The sequence below is a fragment of the Crotalus tigris genome, unplaced genomic scaffold (assembly GCF_016545835.1).
Source record: "Crotalus tigris isolate CLP2741 ecotype Arizona unplaced genomic scaffold, ASM1654583v1 scf7180000019363.1367679, whole genome shotgun sequence".
In the NCBI taxonomy this organism is placed as follows: Eukaryota; Metazoa; Chordata; class Lepidosauria; order Squamata; family Viperidae; genus Crotalus; species Crotalus tigris.
In genome coordinates, this window is record NW_024097499.1 from 553,087 (window position 1) to 573,813 (window position 20,727).

General features: G+C 38.5%; 1 protein-coding gene across 1 annotated transcript in view; it reads right to left on the reverse strand.

Annotated features, from left to right (window-relative positions):
• Positions 1-1,906: 1,906 nt before the first annotated feature.
• SLC25A12 (solute carrier family 25 member 12) overlaps positions 1,907-20,727 on the reverse strand; it is a 56,489-nt gene continuing 37,668 nt past the window's right edge. The window contains exons 14-18 of the mRNA XM_039361776.1: positions 11,982-12,122; positions 9,243-9,381; positions 6,391-6,549; positions 4,179-4,269; positions 1,907-2,529 (exon numbers count right to left, since the gene is read on the reverse strand). Coding sequence (XP_039217710.1) covers positions 2,340-2,529; positions 4,179-4,269; positions 6,391-6,549; positions 9,243-9,381; positions 11,982-12,122 — 720 coding nt within the window. The 3' untranslated portion in view covers positions 1,907-2,339. The remainder of the gene's footprint in view (positions 2,530-4,178; positions 4,270-6,390; positions 6,550-9,242; positions 9,382-11,981; positions 12,123-20,727) is intronic.

Here is a 20,727-nt window from a genome sequence, read left to right on the forward strand (position 1 = left end):
GTTTTTTAGTACAGTTGTAACATTTTGTAAACTAACCAGCAAATTGGCCATAAAGTAAAGGTTCTTAACCTTCAAGATTTTGCATTGCTATAAAGTTGATTTCGCCATTGGTGATAGTTTCATTTTTTTTTATAAATGCCAGTTACTGTCCTTCTGTGCAATAAGATTTTTTTTTTTTTTTTTTTTTTTTGCATTTGTAATTTTAATTGCTTCTGAAATAACGGCTTACAGGCTTTTATCTGCAGTTGCTTAGAATGGGTGGGCAACTTGTGGCTTTAATATCACATGCAAACTTTTTTCCCATTCTTTTTTTTTTTCAGGTGTACCTGGTTTGTGCTGCTTTAATTGAGGAGTAAAATGGCATATTTCAGGGATATGTTTGGGGGTGGGGCGGGGTGGGTAAAATAAGTTAATGCATATTGGAGAAAAACTGTATATACTCATAGATAAGCCCATTGGCAGATTTGCTGACTCTGATATTTTTAACCCAAGTACAGTATTATGAAAAAGTGGGTAAGCCTACCCTCGAAGCTTTTCTATGATTTAATTTTCACAATTGGCTTATCAGCAGTTGGTGCATTTTTCATGGTATTTGGTTAAAAAGTTTGAGGATCTGCTTATCTACAGATCAGAGTATCTGCAAGTATATAAGACATATATGGTGCTTTAAAGAAGCTAAGGGAACAACCTACTATGCATACTCGCAGATATGCCCATTTGCAGATAAGCCCAAACCAATTTTTTTAGTGGATTTTGACCCCTAAAATTCTTCCCTTATTTGCCACTATATATAGAAGGCTGAATATTTCAATCCTATTTCTCCCATCATGGCATCATGAGGCACTCTGCAGTCATCAGTGTCGTTTTAAAAAGTTGCTTACGTCAGAGTAGGACACAGGATGGTCTTGTTCAGATGGCGCCTTTAAAATGATCCGCATAGATACAAAATATTGTCTATAGCGGACACATATTTTAAAAATGATTTTGTAAAGAGTCTTCCATTCATATGGATGTCTTGGAATAGTGATGGATCAGCTTTGTTGCACATATTGGTAACCAGGTTCTCCAGCCGTTGGGAAGTGTTTGAGGTTTTTGCAGACATTTTTGCCTCATTTCCCTATGAGGCTTCCTTAGTGTAACAATTCAGAAGTGGGGGGAGGCAGTGGCCTTACAGTTTGTGCAAGACCTGGACTTGAGGGCAGTTGGTGGTAATTGGAAGTTTCCTTGGAGGTATCTATTAATTGGTTGTTGGAAATGGTGTTTCTATTTTGATGGGTTTATCACATCTGCCTGAGGTCTGGATCAGGCATCTGAGTGAGTATAGATTTTAACCAGCTCTATTGAACTGTTGATGGTTCATTACCTTGGTATTGATCTCCCAAAGATAGAGAACCCGATTCTAAGAAAGTCTTGCATTTTATATCTAGCACTTTCTATTCTAATGTTCACTATTTTTTGAAAGCTATATATGCATATAGGAGCTTATGGTTGTATAGCAGAGTTCCTTTGTAGATAAGCTGCCAGTTAAGAAGGAAATAGTCACATGGGTGCCTTGCCTGAAATTCTGTTGCCCTTGCATATTACCATGGCTTTATCATTAAGTAGCTCTCCTTGCATTCACTTAATTACTGGCAAAACAATAAGACCCCATTTCCGGGTCTTAAAAACATGCTGCATTTTTTCCCCTCAGTCTATAATGGGGAGGCCAGAGACATTACTAATTCTTCAGCTTCTTTGGGTTTTTTTAAAATTGTACACATACGCATATAAGGAAGTTTTTTTAAAAAAAACCCTAAACACCAGAGTATTAGAACATTATTGAGGAGCAACGTTGATAGGTTAATTTTATCTTCTTTAAAACTTAGTCTCTTAAAGATTCAGTATCAAGGAAAAGACACTACGGGGCTCTGGTTTTAAATACATTTTATTGTCACATGATTTTTAGTAAAACACTTTCAAAACAGTCTGTACATTTCAAACTATTTAGAACTGCAATATCTGTTTCTAGAAATGCAACTGCAATTTCAATGCCATAATTATGTCTCTGTACAAAGATGTACAATATGTACAGTAACATGGAGTGCAAGCTGTGCAAAGCCAAAGCCCTGGTTACTAATTCAAGCCATCAGAAGAGGAGAAAAGATCAATGACTTGATCATAAAGCCCCAATCAATCTCCTGTGGGCGAACAACAATTGTATCTTTGTATAGAAAGAAGCAATGATTCAGTGTTCTTTCTCTGTTCAGTAAAATGTCATGCAGCTGGCTGGAGAGCCAAGGACTGTTCTTGGATTTGTCGTCTGCGGCCGCTTTTGCCTGCTGGAAAAGTCAGCTCAGGATTCAAGCTGCTGCTTTGGTTTGCACAGGAGTGGCACTCGCTGCTCGAAATTTTGGAAGAGAAAGCCCAAATTTGTTTTCAATTCCCGCAAAAGTAGCTGTGGCAAGCCGATACCCACCAAGGTGATCAGGATTAACGGGAGGAAGGCCTGAGATTCGAGACTTGGGATGTGGTTCTGAGCCATAGGGCTTGCTAGTAAGAGACAAACAAGCAAACATTAGCCACATTCAGCTACTGTTAGCATAACTGTGTTACAGCATGTTCTGCTTTAATCCTGGTTCACTGACAACAACGGGCTTGGCTCACAAATACTGTATATAGCTAAATAACCATGACTTAGATTCAATCATTTGAATCCATTTTTTGTCACTGCTAAGTTTTATGCTTATGGCTTGTTCACCAGGTATGTACCTGATCACATGCTTATCACCATCCTCTTACATAGCGACTATTGGGGCTAAGGTGTAAGTCCATCCAGGGCCAGGTGATTCTTCCCTTAGGAAATTCATAGCCATGCTAATCTATGTATGATCTGGCCACATGTTAAAAAGTGTTTCTTTTTTCCAAGAAGCACTGTTTTGAACAGATGGTTAACAAGGCCGCAGAGGGTGGCTAAAAGAGTTTTGGCAATCCTAAATCTATATTATAAAGCATATACTTTGGCTTCTATCTAACATACTTCTGATCACTATTTTCTGGGTTTAATCCTGTTTCTCCTTAACTATAGCCTGCGGCTTTAACTTATCTGTGTGTTTGCACGCACACAGAGACATGCATGTGCATTAAAATGAGGGCTGTGCAGTGACTGCTATATTTGATTAGTATCCAACTTGGTAATTAAAAAAAAAATCATCCACCTTCGGACATTCCACACAAGATGTGGAAGTCTACTCGTCATCCCAGACAGTCATCTTTTCTAAACCAAGCCCAAACTGCCTGGGACTTGAAAAAAAGCTCTTTCTTGAGTGGAAGGAACTTTTACCCTCCTATCAATGTACAACACCTTAGTAGGTCCCATCAGGAGAATGCTGGTCTCCCTTTTAGTAACCCAGGCAAGAAAAGCAGGAATAAAATAAGCAAACTTCAATCAATTTCCTTTTCTTTTCTGCAATATCAGGCTGCCTGGAATTCTTATTTTATGTCTTTTGCGCAAAATAGGAATAAAAACATTTTTATTTTATGGAGTCCTTGGTGCTCTCTGAGCTTGTTTGCTTGCAGATGTCTCAATACCCAACTAGGTAACATCATCAGTGTGAGTGAGTGTGGGATTTGCTTCCTTCTTTATATACAGTAGCTTGTCCTGCAAGGTTTTTGGGGTGTGAATTTAGTGCTGGATGTAAATAGCCTTAACCATTTCCTGTGATTAGAAAGTACACTGGGTAGTAGTTACTCTATTTATTACCTTGCTATTTATCCATTTTTGTAAAGATTCTATTTAACTTCCAGTAGCACTGTACAATTAGTGAATTTGAGGATGGAAGTTCTTCAACCATTGTCATTTTACAGTTGTACTTCACAGACACTGTGGACAAAGTTTGACTTGAAATCCTATCCAATCCAGTCCCGTTTGAACCAGCTGATCTGCCATACTATGGCCCCATTCTCATAAAACCATTTCATGAAACTTTAATTGTATACTCTTCGATACGGGTGCTGCTTTCTACGAATGGGAAAGCTCCCTCTGATACAAATTGCTTTTACCTGATATTTTTTGTACTTATAAAAACAAAGAAAGGCAGAAATATTATACAATTTATGGATTTTCATCAGCAAAAAAAAAATGTAATGGGCTGGTACATAAGTCAACCTCGTTTAAAATTTAGATGATCATTTATACTTACATGCCTCCAAAATCCACATAGAGCCAGCGCTGCAGAAGTTCGTAAGTCACTAAAGTAACACCAAACTGGGGTGAGGATCTGAACACTCGGGCTGTTGAAAAGGAAGAGTTCAATGTAACACACATAAAATATACCGAAAACATTATTCCCCTCTCATAAGCACTGTTATGGAGAGCGTAGAAAGAACAAGAAATAACAAGCAAAATAAATATAACAGATGAGAGGGGAGAAAATCTAAATTTAATTTACACGACCACCATTCACAAATACCACTCCATAGTTTTCTGTCCTTGAAACCACAATTGCTGTCACCGTGTCCATAAACCACTTCATGCACTTTTTGTCCTTTAAATTTCTCACTTCTCCCTTTCTCCTAAGAATCACAACTCTATCCACCCATGATTTCACTTTTCCTTCTCATATTTGTTTGACATGCAACTTTTTTTTAATGTTCTCTGTATAACCAGGTCACCTCAACATACTTCTTTTTAAACTGGTCATTCACCTTTTTATTTAATCCACATTCATCAAGCACCCATTCATTTTTACCACTGCTTGTTTATACCCCTACCCACTGCACTCAAGTTGCTTTACATTCTCCTGATCTCCGATCCTCCCTTCTATAAAACAAAATGTTCATAAAAAAAGTCATTTCATTTCTTCTTGCAAAACACTTTCTTTGCAACAGATCACACATCAGCACATCAGCCACTATTTTTACATACATCTGTACATCTGAAAAATTCTCCATCCCATTTCTCTTTTTGGAAAAAAAAATATATAAAAATAAACTCTTCTACTTGCTCTAGATTTGGAGGGTGGGGTTGCCACTTATATATGCTTTGCAATTGTTCAGATCATCTCCCATGTCAAACCCAACTACTTTGGTTTGTGATGCATTAATTCACAGAGACATATTCTGCCTTGCTTCTATCTAACATACAGTGCAAATCATTTGGGCTCCCAGCCAACAACACAATATAAGCTGTTACAAAAATTCAACCACATTCTTGTCCCGAGCCTCTTGTGTCCCTGTAAACATTTCTCTATATTATAAACAAGCAATAGAGTATGACATACATTCGACTTCTTCTCTTTAGAGTCAAATTTCCATGGGCTACTGAAAGGCCAGTAGAATTGGGTTGTCTACATCTCCAGAGAAAGGCTATTACATAGGGCAGGTACTATTCTCGGGAACTATTCTTTTCTTATTTCCTCTCTATAAAGTCCCTGGGGAAAGTGATCCATTGAAACAGCAAAAAAGTCATCAGTATGCTCACTTCTAGCTTTGTATAAGATAACTGAACATATATTTTTCTAAATAAATAAATAAAATGTTGATGATACCCAACTATGCATCTTTGCCCCAGGCAAACTAGGTGATGCTATTGAGGTTCTGTTCCAGTATCCGGAGACTGCGGAGGTTAGGATGGAGAAGAAAGGTTTTCAGCTTAACCTTGGCAATATGGCATTGCTGTGGGTTTTAAGGCCTTCCAAATCCTGTGATTTTCCATTTTTATGTCTGATGGGGATAGCCCTCCTCCAGACAAAATTGGTGCACAGTTTGGGATTCCAGAAGGACTCCCAGTTCCTGTTCAAAGAACAGGTGATAGCTGTAGGGTCTTTGAGCAGGTTGTCTGTACCAGTTACGCTTATTCCTGGATTGGGAGACTTTACTCAGAGTTATTCAAGTCATGGGCATTAAAGACCGGGCTGTGCCTGTGGGCATTGGAGTCAGGAGATTAATCCTGTTGATAGATTTGTTGTTCGGTCTGTGCGGATTAATACAAGTCCCATAATTTTATAAGGTTTCTATTTTCTGGGTTGTGGGGTTTTTTTGTGGGTTTTAATCCTCTGCTGAGGTAGGTAGATGTATTAATTCCTTAATTAATATGACATCCAACGTTATCTAGTAATAGTAAAATCAGTACTAATCAATCAGCATGTCACAAGCACAACTAAAGAAAAATCTGTTCATGGTGTTCTATGAAAACTAGAATCTCTAATCTCTCCTGTAAATCATCACCTTGTTGTCCTCACTCCCACCAATGAGGCTATACATTCAATGTACTGATAAAGATATGAAGATTGATCTAAAGTTGCCAAAGGGGGAAACAGCTGCAAGGCTGCATCCAGTACTCTCACAATTTTAATACCATTCATTAATACAGATGAGTTCTCTACTGATGAGAATGTGAAATCTTTTTCTTGCCTGCAGCTCCCTTCCAAAAAGCAGACGGTCCTTCTTCCCGAAGTATCTTTGCAAAACAATCAATGACTCCACTGTATGTTGTCTGACCAGCACGAGCAGCCACTTGCAGTCTCGTCTTGATGACATCAGCAGGAGTCACCAAGGAAGCAGCAGGCACACCTTGGGGAGAAATGGGCTTCAGCTGAGTCTAAGTACTACTAGAAGTGAGAAATAGTACATAGAAATACCTCCAGGAGAAGTATTGAACTTTTAGAAGAACAGCTTCAGAGTTTCATTCAGAACTGTGACAAAAGAGGAGCTCCCCATAACTTCGTCCAAGAATGATGGGTTTTAAATAGCACTGTACAGGTAGTCCTTGACTTACAACAGTTCACTTAATGGCCATTCAAAATTACATCATTGGAAAAAAGTGACTTATGACCATTTTTCACATTTACAGTTGTTGCAGCATCCCCATGGTCATGTGATCAAAATTCAGATGCTTAACGATTGACTCATTCTTATGACGGTTGCAGTGTCCTGGAGTCATGTGATCCCCTTTTGTGACCTTCGGACAAGCAAAGTCAATGGGGGAGCCAGATTCACTTAACAACCACATCACTAACTTAACAATGGCAGTGATTCATTTAACAATTGTGGCTATATATTTGTTTTCTGAGGTTTTCGCGGGTGTTTGTATGTAGGTCTTTGGTTGTTCGGGTTTTCTCCCGCGTAAAATTGGAAGTGTCTTGGCGACGTTTCGATGAAGTCCCATTCGTCATCTTCAGGCTGGTGTTTTCAGCTTCATGCTTCGAGCAGCAATGTGTGGTCTTAGCTGTTTCTTCCTTTTAACTGCCAGTGGGGGTATGAACTGATTGGGTGGGAGCTTGCTGTGTTCTGATTGGGTGGAGGTGTGTTCTGATTGGTTAGGGGTGTGGCTGTGCTCTGATTGGCTGGGGGGTTGGCTGTGCTCTGATTGGCTGGGGGGTTGGCTGTGCTCTGATTGGCTGGGGGAGTGTTCTGTTTGGTTGTGCTCAGGTTAGTCTGAGTTGCAGAGGGGTTTAAGATTTTGGGCTGCCTTTCTATTTTTTGGCTTCGCATTCGTGGTCGTGCCTCATCTTCATGGAGGGTGTCAGTTTGCTTCATGTATGGATTGGAGGGGTTTAAAGTGGCTAATGATGCAGCTGTGGTCTGGCTTCTGGTTTGTGGTCGTGCCTCATCATCGGTGTAGCTTTGGGTTTGCTTTTTGCGTGGTGTGGTGGTGACATCCTAGGAGCACGAAGCCGAAGACACCAGCCTGAAGATGACGAATGAGACTTCATCGAAACGTCTCCAAGACACTTCCAATTTGACGCGGAAGAAAACCCGAATAACCAAAGACCTACATACAAACACCCGTGAAAACCTCAGAAAACAAATACACACACACACATACATACATATATATATATATACACACACAGTATATATATATATACACAGTATATATATATACATACACACATATATATATATATACACGAAGCACGTAGCTGAAAACATCAGCCTGAAGATGACGAGTGGGACTTCGTCGGGACGTTGCCAAGACACTTCCAATTTGACACGGGAGAAAACCCGAATAATCAAAGACCTACATACAAACACCCGTGAAAACCTCAGAAAACAAATATATATATATATATATACACACACACACACACACACACACACACACACACACACATATATACACACACAGTATATATATATATACACAGTATATATATATATATACACATATATATATATATATACACGAAGCACGTAGCTGAAAACACCAGCCTAAAGATGACGAGTGGGACTTCGTCGGGACGTCGCCAAGACACTTCCAATTTTATGCGGGAGAAAACCCGAACAACCAAAGACCTACATATATATGTATATGTATATATATATGGGGCAAAACTCGCTTAACAAATGTCACACTTAGCAAGAGAAAATTTGAACTCAGTTGAGGTCATAAGTTGAGGACTACCTGTATTCGACAAGGATGAGCCAAAAAAATGTTTGGGCCACATTTCTTCTCCCCCACCCCCACTCTGAATATTTCTTACTACAAATCTGGCAACACAGTAGATTGCACCAATTCTAAAGAACAATTCCTACAAGCAAATGTCAGTCCCCACTTGCTCTCAATCAGTTTGAGTGCTGTATGCACACAGGCTTAGAGAGGAGGAGGTTGCTAGGTAACCATATATGAAACTTAGGGGACCTCACATGATCAACAAGAACTGGCTTAATATATTGTTCCTAACTGAGTGGCAATGCGCCTAAATGAGAGCCGCCAGTGGAATGGAGAGGAGAAACTTCAAATAGATAAATGTCTTTTTTTCCCCACACCAAGATCAAGGACTAATTTCCTTTCCTCTTTTATAGACATATTTTAAGTTTCCCCTTCCAACCAATATGAGCACAGCTTCCCAAAACCGAACTGTAACTGCCTAAATTGGGCCTTTCATTTTGTATACCCTGCCAAAATTAAGAGTTTTGTTCCAAACGTAGGAAAAGACCATAGATTATTCTTACTGCCTTGAAAAACAGTCACCCAAGCTGAGAGCTTTGAAACAAGGACAAGTCCCAGCCAACCCACCAACCCAATTTGACTACATGTTGCTGAGCTGCATTAAGCTGTTTATCCACATTATGCAAATGTAATTAGCCATCATCAAAATTAGGCTACTTCCCACCAGGGATAAAGGTGATCAAATTTGGATTAAGTTAAACACAATAGTATATTAGCTTCCTATACGTGGTCTAATGAATACTAAATGTTGCCAAGAATTTGAATGCAGGGGGTGGGGTGGACTTATTTGCCAATTACTCAACAAAGTTACCTGCAATAGCACCAGCTGTAAGAAGATTAAGCCCTCCCACATGGCCATTTTCATCTGCAAGCATCAGTTTACAATGCGCATAGACAGGAAAATAGATTGCAGAAAAGGGAATGTCTCGGAGAAAACATGCCTTCGCTCCCTGTCATGTGGAAAAGAGAAACAAAGAATGAATCAGTCACGCATACAGGAGGAATTCTCACTGCCTCTGATCACAAGGCAACAGGGCACACAGTGGATATGGGAAGTGCAAATTATTATAGTGCCTAGAATGTGTTGGGCAAAAATGATTTTGTGACACAACAAACCAACCCAATAATCTTAAATCTCCTCCTGCGGAACTAAGAAAGTTCCAAACAACTAAGATAGAAAAATGGTACACCCTCCCCCTCCCCCAAAAGGCTTTGTGCTTCGATTGTGTTGAAACAAGGCAAGGAACGGGAATACCTTCTTGGCTAAAAGAATTTTTAAGGGTATTCTGAGATGGCAGATCTCAAGGATCTTCGGTCATTTGTTGGGTGGAAATAGAAGATGAGAGAAGAACAATTCCATTTTAAGACCAATTGGAGGACAATATAGGCCAGATAGAGGCTACCTTTTGCCACATTCATTCATCCCAAACATGGGCTCTGTTTGACACAGGGACATTTGGGATGAAAACTCTGCTTGAGATCTTCCAATTACCACCACCCGCATCCCATCCATGTACATTGATTGTGTATTATTCTTCTGATGCACTAGAGTCAATCCAAAACTCAACTGGTGGAGAAAGATCTGCAAAGCAGGAACTATGGATGGCTTGGGCCAATACATATTGTTGTTTTTTTTTTTAATCTATGGCCATATCTGTCCTCTTCAAAATCCATTAAGTCAATTAAGAAAGGGGTAGGCTGAGCGGTCCTTGGTGCTCTCTGAGCTTGGTTGTTTTGTTGCAGACATTTCATTACCTAAAACTAGGTAACATCATCAAGTGTAGTGATGATATTATCTAATTTGGGTAATGAAATGTCTGCAAGAAAACAAGCTAAGAGAACATCAAGGACCCCTCATTTCAATCCTGAGCTACAAATATTCTCCTTTATTGATAGGGGTAGGCTGCACATCTGGGAATCTGTGCAACCCTCATTTCAGATAAGCAAAACAGGAATTATTCACATTCTTTGCCTTAAAAAAAAAAAAAAAGCAAACTGCAATGAAATCTTGCTTGAAATTGCCCTTAAGAAAAGAAGAGTCTCTGCGTGAATTTTAAGTTGAAAGGGAAGTGGCTGTGCAATGTTCCTGTGCTCTTGTCACAAAGCCATGAACTAATGTGAGGTTCTATTTTATATAGAACCAACGAATTCTATTTTATAAGAGCACCATAGCTGCTACTATCTGTTGAATTTACATATTAGCCCCTTGCCCTGGTGAAGGGCAAAGGAATACCTCACCCAGTGTAAGAAAACGAATAGCTTTTGCTCCATTACCTCTTATTTACAATGATGGAAATAAGCAGACCTGCAGGGAAAGAATCTTGACTAGCATCTTCCGAAAGAGCAGGGCATCTTGGGTCTGGCTATTTTTTCTTTTTTAACAAAATCCATTCTAGACAAATCCCACCACATAACTCCTAAAAGATTGGAATCTTGCTAAATTCTACTACCATTTTCCTGTCGTCATATTAAGACAAAGAGAGTAGCCCGCTGCGAATGCAACAATAGAGACAGCACAGCTACAATAGAAATGTTCAAATAATTTAGGGCTGCACAACAAATATAAAAGAAAAGCAAAAAGAGTCTTTCTTTCTTTTCTCCCTTCTTCCCCACCCAGAAATGGAAAGCAGCAAAGCAGTGCCAATATTCAGCAGGTCTACAGTATTTTATCCCTGTAACTTTGGGTGAAAGTGCACACGGAATAAAGCAGAGATGACTTTCCACAAAAGCTTTGGCCACCAATATTCAAGTAGTCCTCAACTTACGACCACAATCGAGCCCAGAATTATGGTCCTTCGGCATTGTGGTCATTAAGCGAGCTGGCCACGTAATCCCAATTCTCCCTGTTGTGGTTGTTATGTGGTTGTTATTTGGAGCATATGGTGCCTCAGGGGATAGGCTGAGGCTGAAAAAATCGTAAGTTGAGGAGTACCTGTATAGGTGGATTTTTTCTCTCTCATTTTTGGCAATGGACCCCTGTGCCCAAAGAGAATATTTTTCAAATGTGAAAAGATTCCCCTATACCAGTGGTGGCGAACCTACGGCACGTGTGAAACCTCTCTGTGGGCACGCATGCCATCACCCCAGCCCCACCTCCCCCTGCAGCCCCCTCCTCACCAGCAGCTCCCCCCGGAGGAGAGTCACCCCAAAGCACAGCCCACGCGGAGCAGCGCAGCCAAGGACATGGCAGCTGGGCAGTGGGGACAAGACTCTGCCCTCGTGCCCCATCATGTGCAGTTGATGCTGTGGGGCATGGGCGGAGGGCATGGCCGCCATGGCACTGCTGGGCCACCTAGGTGGTCTGTGGCAGGCCATGGAGGCGGTAAGTAGCCCTGCAGGTGGGTGGGGGCGGGGTGGGGGCAGAGCAGGCAGGACAAGGGTGGGGGAGCAGGTTTTGGGCACTCGGTCTCTAAAATCACTGCCCTATACCCCATCACATATGAAGGTTTCTTTGCGGGGGGGGGGAGAGAGAGAGAATTGTTTCTTTCTGTCAACAGGCTCTCTGGCATATGATAAGAGAGTGAAAAAGCAAAACCAATAAAGAATATACCTTATACAGACCAAAAAGCCCCAAGTCCTTCAGAACGGTGAGGGCGCTAACTCTGGGTCCAGTGGTGATTTCTCCTGCTACCTGCAAGCGAATCTTGACAATCTCCAGTGGGTTCGTGAAGATGACTTGTGAACCTCCTGCCTGCAAAACCGTAAGAAAGGCAGTTCAGCTCAGCTCAGCTTCTTCCCAAGGTCAGCTACTGCCCACCAAGCAGCCAAGCCCGAGCTTTTAGATGCAACGGATTCTGTCAAATACACTAGGAGGAAGTGGCTAGGAATATTGTGTACCTTGTTAACTTGGATGAGAGTCTATAATTCAGAATCAGGCTAATTTTGCAGGACAAATAGGAAAGGAAAAAAAAATCCATCTACATCTCAGATCCCTGTGTTTTTATTTTAAAGAATTGGTTCCATTAACCTGCAGCAGCATTTACACGATTTAGTTATTCCAGCTGATTTATCCCAAATCAACAGTGCAACAAGCTGATAAAATTGCAAAAGCTAAATTGGTCACCACATTATAAATTAAATTAACAGTAACTAGAACGATATGAATTGCATTAGTGGGAGTTTTTTCAATCTGTAACGGTGTTTCTCCATCTTGTCAATTTTTTTTTTTTTTTTTAGCCTTGCAAACATTTATGAATTGGGAGAACAACTTATCAACTGATGTTAATCCAATTACTACTTCATTGCTAATACATGAAAATAACCAAAACAATGCATGGACATCACAAGGTGGAGCATACACAAAGCAAATATAATGGTACAAGGATCAGAGTCATGGCCAGCAGCTAACTATAAACACATCATGAACTTATTGTCCAAAGCACCTGAAGGCAGAACACGAAGCAATGGATGGAAACTAATCAAGGAGAGAAACAACCTAGAAGTATATATTATGTATGGCTGTAGTATTATTATCCTTCTTTATCTTCTTTACTCCTCCTCTTTTTTTTCTTTTTTTTTAATTGAAATTTTTTAAGTTTTACAAAACAATTCCCTTCCCCAAACCCTCCCAACCCTCCCCTACCCTCCCCCGACCTTCCCAGAGCTGAATACAGGCTTAATTAAAAAATTTTTTAAAAATCTTAAGACACATATAAACCATAAGCAAATCTAAATACATTAATTAAACAAATTATAAAATAGTTAACAACAATATATAATAAAATACAAGAAAGAAAAAAAGAAACAGAAAAAGAAAAAATCATATAAACAAGAAAAATAAAAAAAATAAAAAAATGTCTGTACAATATCTTAAATTTTAAATATAAGTTATTCAAAAACCAAATAATATTTTTATATCCAACTTATATTGTATGAAATCTATCCATTTTTTCCATACCAGGAAGTACTTCTCTTGCGGTTGATCTTTCAAGAAAGCTGAAATCTTTGCCATTTCCGCCAAATAAGAAACTTTAAGAAACCACTCTTGCAAAGTAGGCAAAGATTCCTTCTTCCAACATTGCCCTACTAACAACCTGGCCGCTGTGATTAAATTTAACATTAATATAGTCTCTTTACTATCACAATCAGAAACAACAGCTAACAAAAACAATTGTGGGGTAAATTTTATCCTTCTTCTAAAAATTCTTTGAACATCTTGTCAATTTTAAGGCGTGTGGGCTTTCGTTCTCCAGCCAGCAGGTATACATATAATATTGAAGATAAGCCCGAGGCAGGGAGTAAGCAGCAGTATATCGGCTGGATCACAGGCTTAATAAGGGTAGCAAGCCAAGCCTGAGGGCTCTACATGCAGCAGACTCTCTTGCCTGGAGTGGGGAAGAGGGGAAACATTAGATATGTGGCTTACCAGCTATTCCAGTGGGCAGTTTGCTAGATAATGCCAACTTCTCTTTTAGTGCCAGGAAACAAGGATGCAGAAGCAATCACAGCTAGTGTTGAGCAAGCACACAATCGCTAAGTGAGATTTTGATATTTCAGTATCCCACCTCTGTGCTAATACCACTCACCACAAAGGAGAATAGCAATAGCACTTAGACTTATATACTGCTTCCCAGTGCTTTACAGCCCTCTCTAAGCGGTTTATAGTGTCAGCATACTAGGTCCTCATTTTACTGATCTCAGAAGAATGGAAGGCTGAGTTAAACTTTAGCCGTTCAGGATCGAACTTCTTGGCTTTGGGCAGAGTTAGTTTGCACTACTGCATCCTAACCTTGCCCCACCACTTGCAGAATAGCCCAATGTCAACTTTCTGTCCTTCTGGAGCTGGACACAAAAACCATCTCCAGAACATACCAAATTCTTGATACAGTGCTTCAAAATATCGGATGGTTATTTGTCATATTTAAAGCACACTCATCTCTCTCAGACATCATCCAAGGTCATATGAGTGGACTTGCTTTGGACTTTTCCAAATCTGTCATGGAGGTTTCCTCAACCCTCTGGAACCCATGGCACGGAAGAAGGTATCACAGCAGGCTTCACTGCAAAACTGATCTACCAACATTGCCTGTTCTGTAGTTGTCATGACAGATGGAAGATGAAGATGGTAAAAGTGTAGCTTGACTTTTTCCCCAGTATCTAACCAATCCACTTGATAGCTAATGATGAGCTGAATCAAGATGACATTTTGTTATTTTAAATAAGTGGCATGGCTCTTAGGTTTGCCAGTGAAGCTTTTTACCATTTTCCCTGGAAATTCACTGTTTAATAGTGAATAATGGGTGCATCTCCATCATCACATCTGTTACAATAAAAAACAGAAATGTCTGTATGTGTGGGGAGGAGGGGTAGATACAGACAGAAACAAACACACTTTACCAATTTTTTTAGTCTGTACATGACACAAATTTAACAGCTGTCAAGGTTTTTTTAATATTTCATTAGTAGAACAAAGCATTATCCTTTGCAAGATGTTGCTGCATGAGCTATTCCTCATAAGTTGTGCATTTTGAGCCAAGACGCCCACAAAGCTGCATTTCAAATTTTACAGGAAGATTTAATATGACAGAAGCACAGAAACAGACCAGGATGAGATATGTTTAGGCTCTCCCTTGATAAGACTCACTTCTGGCAAAACAGAAAGGCTTTAATAGAGCCTTTTGTTATTTTCTGAAATGTATTCACCAGCTTAAAACTTGTGGTGTTCTAGATGGCCACAATTAGTAAGCATTTTTCTGTTCTGATTGAAAACATTTCTCAACTTCTTTACATTGAAGATTGTTCGAGAGGCAAAACAAATGGCACTTTTGTAGAACTAGGATCTGTTCAATAAGAATCTTTCACTGATCAGACAGAAATTACTGTAATTCTTTACCTCTGATTATTGTCATTTTATTTATACATATATTCTTAATACATGCATATATACATATACGTAGATTAACACATTTTAACAATGACCTGCAGTTTTTAAAACAAGATGCTTAGTTATGTAAAATTAATGAACTGAAAATTCTTACCTAATAAATACAGCCTTATTTAATTCTGCGAGGCCTGTAAATTCCTGCCTATTTACTTTGTGTTTTATTTTGGGGGTTTTGCCTCTTTCTTGTTTTTTTAAAAAAATTATTTTTCCTTCCTAAAAATATTCTGTAATTTTTCTGTCCTCCCCATATCCCCTGGTCCAGCAGGAATAAGAGCTGGCCTGTATAAATGGACAGTCATCCGTTTAAACTGTTGCTAGTCTATATTATTCACACTATGGGCACTGGAATAATATGCCATATTGGTCTCAGCGTGATAAGACATGGCTCCTGCCAATGCTTGAATTAAAAACTGCCTAGGAAGTCTATAGCCTCTGCTTGAGGTCTGTAATAGAAAGCAAGTATGAAGTAAATAACTTCAGAAATAAACCAGCGCTTTCAAATGGGACTTTCTCTATCCTATGCCTAGCCTAAACCTCACTATTTTCACATGAAACACAACTCCTAAACTTGACAGACAACTTTTCAGGCTGCACATGACAAACTCAGTTCTGAATGGAGGTTATTCATACCGCTCAGGCATATGAACAATCCGGCCTTCCTTAGTTAACCTCCGTGTCGTGAAAAATAAAGTCTCCATGAGGAACAAATGACAAAGAACTGGAACTGACAGCAAAGGTTATGAGAGGAGATGCCGCCTGAGATCCACCATAGACACTTCTCGACATGCCAGAGGCTGAAGGAAACGCAGCAGTGACCCTGCAACAGGAGACCTCTTGCCCTTTCCAATTCCACCCCCGAGGCACCAGCCACAAGAGACAGGAGGGTGGACAGTGGGGGGCCTGTTCCCAGTCGCTCCTCTGCTGCTGCTGCTGTTCAGCACAGACCATCCCAGGATAACATATTTTCCCTGCACAGGAAGCAACCCCTTAATACAGACTTCCTTCCAAGGCTTCTAGGTGCTCGACAGTCTCTGCCCGGGCAAAGCCAAGGCTTTTATATCCACTGTCTCCCCCAAGCCCTGAAGTCCCTCTCTCTTTTTTAGAGGCTCAAGTAAAAAAAGGGACAAGGAAACATTTCAGGGCAGAGTCAAGTTGTTTGGAATAGGCAAAAATCTTTGCAGCTACTTGTCTGCATGTCTTGTGAGGCTTTCCGAAATTCGAAACTCAGCAATTTTTTTTTTAATGTTTTAAAAAATCTTCCCTTGCCCGCCCCTTCACCCATGGTACTAAACCAATTTTTTTAAAAAAACACATTATGTTTTAGCTTAAGTGAACCCATTGAATATAACCTTATATGTGTTTTAGCTGTGTTTTTTTTAGTGATGATCATCCCATTAGCTGCTATAATATGGTAATTAATGCTTTTATGAATAAGTAAACTGCATACTGCACATAGATACATGTAAACATAGGTATATATCCTTGCAGAGCATTTTTTTAATATAAAGTAGGATACCCTGCCCAACTTTGTCTATTACCAGCTATAGATCAAGTATGCGTATACACACACACACACACGTCTGTCTATCTATCTATCTATCTATCTATCTATCTATCTATCTATCTATCTCTTATCTATCTCTCTATCTCTCTATCTATCTCTCTGTCTGTCTGACTCTCTGTCTATCTAGATATAGATTATATAGATATATAGATATAGATTATAGATTATAGATATATAGATATAGATAGATATATAGGTCATAGATATAGATAGACAGATAGACAGACAGATAGATAGATAGATAGATAGATAGATAGATAGATAGATAGATAGATAGAGAGATAGAGAGATAGATGCATATATGATATATAGATATAGATAGATATCATCTATCTATTGCAACTTTTTGATTTCTCACTTCTGCCATTTGAGTGCCAGGAGAGAACATTAAACTGGTAACAGGGAAGATGTTCCTTCATGTTTTCCAAGCTCAGCATATCTGCTAAAGGGAGAGAGAACTAAGAAATATCTTAAACTTTTTTGCTGGATTTACAATCCATTCCCAGGTCTGCAAATTATGGCAAATTATGGTGGAAGGAATGGAGAACATGCTTAATACAGGCTTTGCTAAGTGTGAATTATATTGTGGTACAAAATGATATTAACTTAGGAGCCTTGATTATCAGATTTCATTACAAAAAATGAAATTGCTAACATTTGTGACTGAACACAAGGCACAGCAGGGGGGGAAATATCCTAATGAATGCATACCTGAAAACATCTTTAAGCTGTTTTTTTAAATATGAACCCAGTCTAATTTAAATGTGCATATATTTCCATACAAATTACACTGCTTTTAACTGCACAGATTTCTTCACACAACCCCAGCAGACCTTCCCTTCCCCCATTACCCTCAGCAATGCGCCCAGTTGTTAGAGCAGAATTACAAAAGGGGCAAGGGTTAGCAGATGTGCTGAGCTTGGAAAGACTTTTATCTGCAGCATGGAAAGGATTCCGGCATATATGGCAGAGACGTTCAATGGGCCTTCCAGAACAGATGGAGATTCTCTCATAGTAATGAAAGACAGCTTGCTTGTTCTCTTTCCCCCAATTTAGATTTACAAGTGGACAATTAAAAGACTGAAGTATCAACAGAACTGCCACTCATAATCAGGAAAAACAAAAAGCAGTGTTACTTCAAGGCTGTCTTCTTGAATTTGCAGCTGGCAAAAGTCAACAGCTTTCTCATCCAAAATTTAGATAACAAGCCAAAGCAGTATAAGTCCATCCTGCTCAAGTAGAAGTTAATACAGTGGCTACATGAAACCCTCAATGAGTTACTATCTCTAAGATACTTGGAAGGGGCAACACATCCATGTCACCAATTAATTATTTCATTCTGTGGGGATGAAAGAGGACACGTTTGACAACCACTATCCAGGTTTTTAAAGATACAGAGGTTGTACTTAGCAATTGTGTAGGATACAGTCCCACCAAATATTTCAAATAACAAGCAAAGGCTGGGCACGTTTGTAATGTACATTTGAAGAAATAAATGCCAGATAAAGTTCACGGCTGATGTTAAAATGTTCTGCAACCTGCTGGGAAAATCTTGTCCCACTGGAAAAGTTACTGATAAATGATAAAAACCACGATAAACCAAAATACTTGCATTTCCTACAGATTTCAGTAGGACTGAGTTACGTATGTATGTTTAAAAGTCTTTCCCATCCAACTTAGAAAATCTTTCACCAATAGTTGTTTGTGGCTGCTCCTCAAGAACATCTGTCAGGGAAAGCATGACTAAAAAAAGTTAAAGGCTAAAAACATGGCATCAAATATTTTCACTCCCTATTATTACAGAAAAGGATATGTACTTCAAATATGTTAATATTAACGTAAGAAGGTTCCTAGGGTTTTAATGTTTATTTTGTACTACTGTATTTCTTTTGGTTTAAATCACTTTTTGTTGTTGCTGCTCCTTTTGAAATCTGCCATCATAAAACCATTCTCATTTGCACATTAATTGCTATGGTACAAATTACTGCTCAGCCAAAAAAAAAAATTGTTGTAGGTTATAGAAATGAAAGTCTCACTATTAGCAGTGGCCTATTTGTATACTTTCCCCAACTACTCAGAGAAAGAGATTGCTTTATGCAGTATTTTAAATCATGCATATGTGTTTGTCTATATGTGTGTGGTCTACAACCTGCCGATCATTTAATCTGCTTTAATTACATATCTTCAAAAGTTGTAGAATGTTGAGGTCAAGCTATAATCTGATTTGATTCTAATTATTTGTCCAGTTTGTCTTAATTGTAGAACAATCATGGAGTTAATAGTGATATATTCAGACAAAAGTCTCTAACCTTTGTGATTCTCTCAACTACCCAGATTTTAGTGGGGTAATGGGAAAGACCCAGAGGACATAAAAGTCAGCGCATGTTCCAGGTTGACAATAAAACTGTCAATTTCTTCTTGAGAAAATAAACCCTGGAAACCAAACATGTACTTGAACAGATGCTTCAATTAATCTTCTTTCTGCAGTAAAAGCTGTATAAATATAGCTGTTATCCATACCCCATGTTTATTTATTAATCAAATTTATTTATTAATCAAATTTATGTAGCCGCCCATCTCATAAGAAGTGACTCTGGGCAATCTACAGTAAGTAAAAAAGAATACATATATACACACATTAAGAATAGAAAAATCAAAGAATATAATACAATTAAAAATGTATCAGATATTAAATTAAATTGGTTGAATTTAATACAGTTAGAGAAATGGATAAAAATGGAAGAAAAATTCGAGGTGAAAGATAGACAGTTAACAAAATTTGAAATGATTATAAAAGAAAGTGAGGAAAATGAAGAATATATAGGTAAAGGAAGAATTGGGGAAATATACAAAATATTAACTAAACCAGAAGATCAGGCAAAAAGTTGAAAATTAATCTGGGAAACAGATTTAGGAGAAATAAACAATAAAGATTGGAAAAATATTTGGAACAGAAGAATATATAAGAATATGTCAGTTAGAGTTAAGGAAAATGGATATAAAGTGATATGGAGGTGGTACCTAACACCACGTAAATTAAATCAAATAGATGTTAAATATACAAATATTTGCTGGAGGTGCGAGAAAGAGATTGAAACATATAAACATATGTGGTGGGATTGTGATAGCGCACAAAAAATATGGGACATGGTGTTTAAGGAAATTAGAGAACTTTTGAAGGTAAATTTAGATGTGTCACCGAGGATTGCATTACTGCTACTGGTGGAAAAACAAGATATAAATGAAACAAAAAAGGAAATGATTGTAAATTTGATAATGGCAGCTAGATTAGTGATGGTTAAATATTGGAGATGGAATTGGGTTATTCAAAGAAATGAGTGGTATAATGAAATAAGGAATATGGCAACAAATGATAAATTAACAGAAATTAAATTTAAAAAAGGGATGATTAAAGTAAATAATTATAATGAAATATGGGATGATTTTATAAAAACAGTCTTGGTGGAAGGCAAAGGGAATAAACCTGCGCAAGAATATATGCTGTTTTGGAGGGGATAAGGGCACAATTGAAATATATTATATATTGTTAGTTGTTATATGAGAAGGAATATAAGTAATAAAAATGGTCTCCACAGGGGTGGGTGCACTGTAATATTTGTATTTTTATACTGTTTTTTATTTAGACTTATATGTATTATGTTTGTATTATTTGTATTTGAATAAAATTAAAATTAAAATTAAAAAAGAATAGAAAAATCACCATTAAAAATGGAGATGATTAAAACTAAATATATGTAGAGTGGGAGGGTGAGTATAGCTACTTCAATAAGGGACTCATCTAAACAAGTCTATGGTTCCTGGGACTCTTGATAACCTAACCAGGTCTTG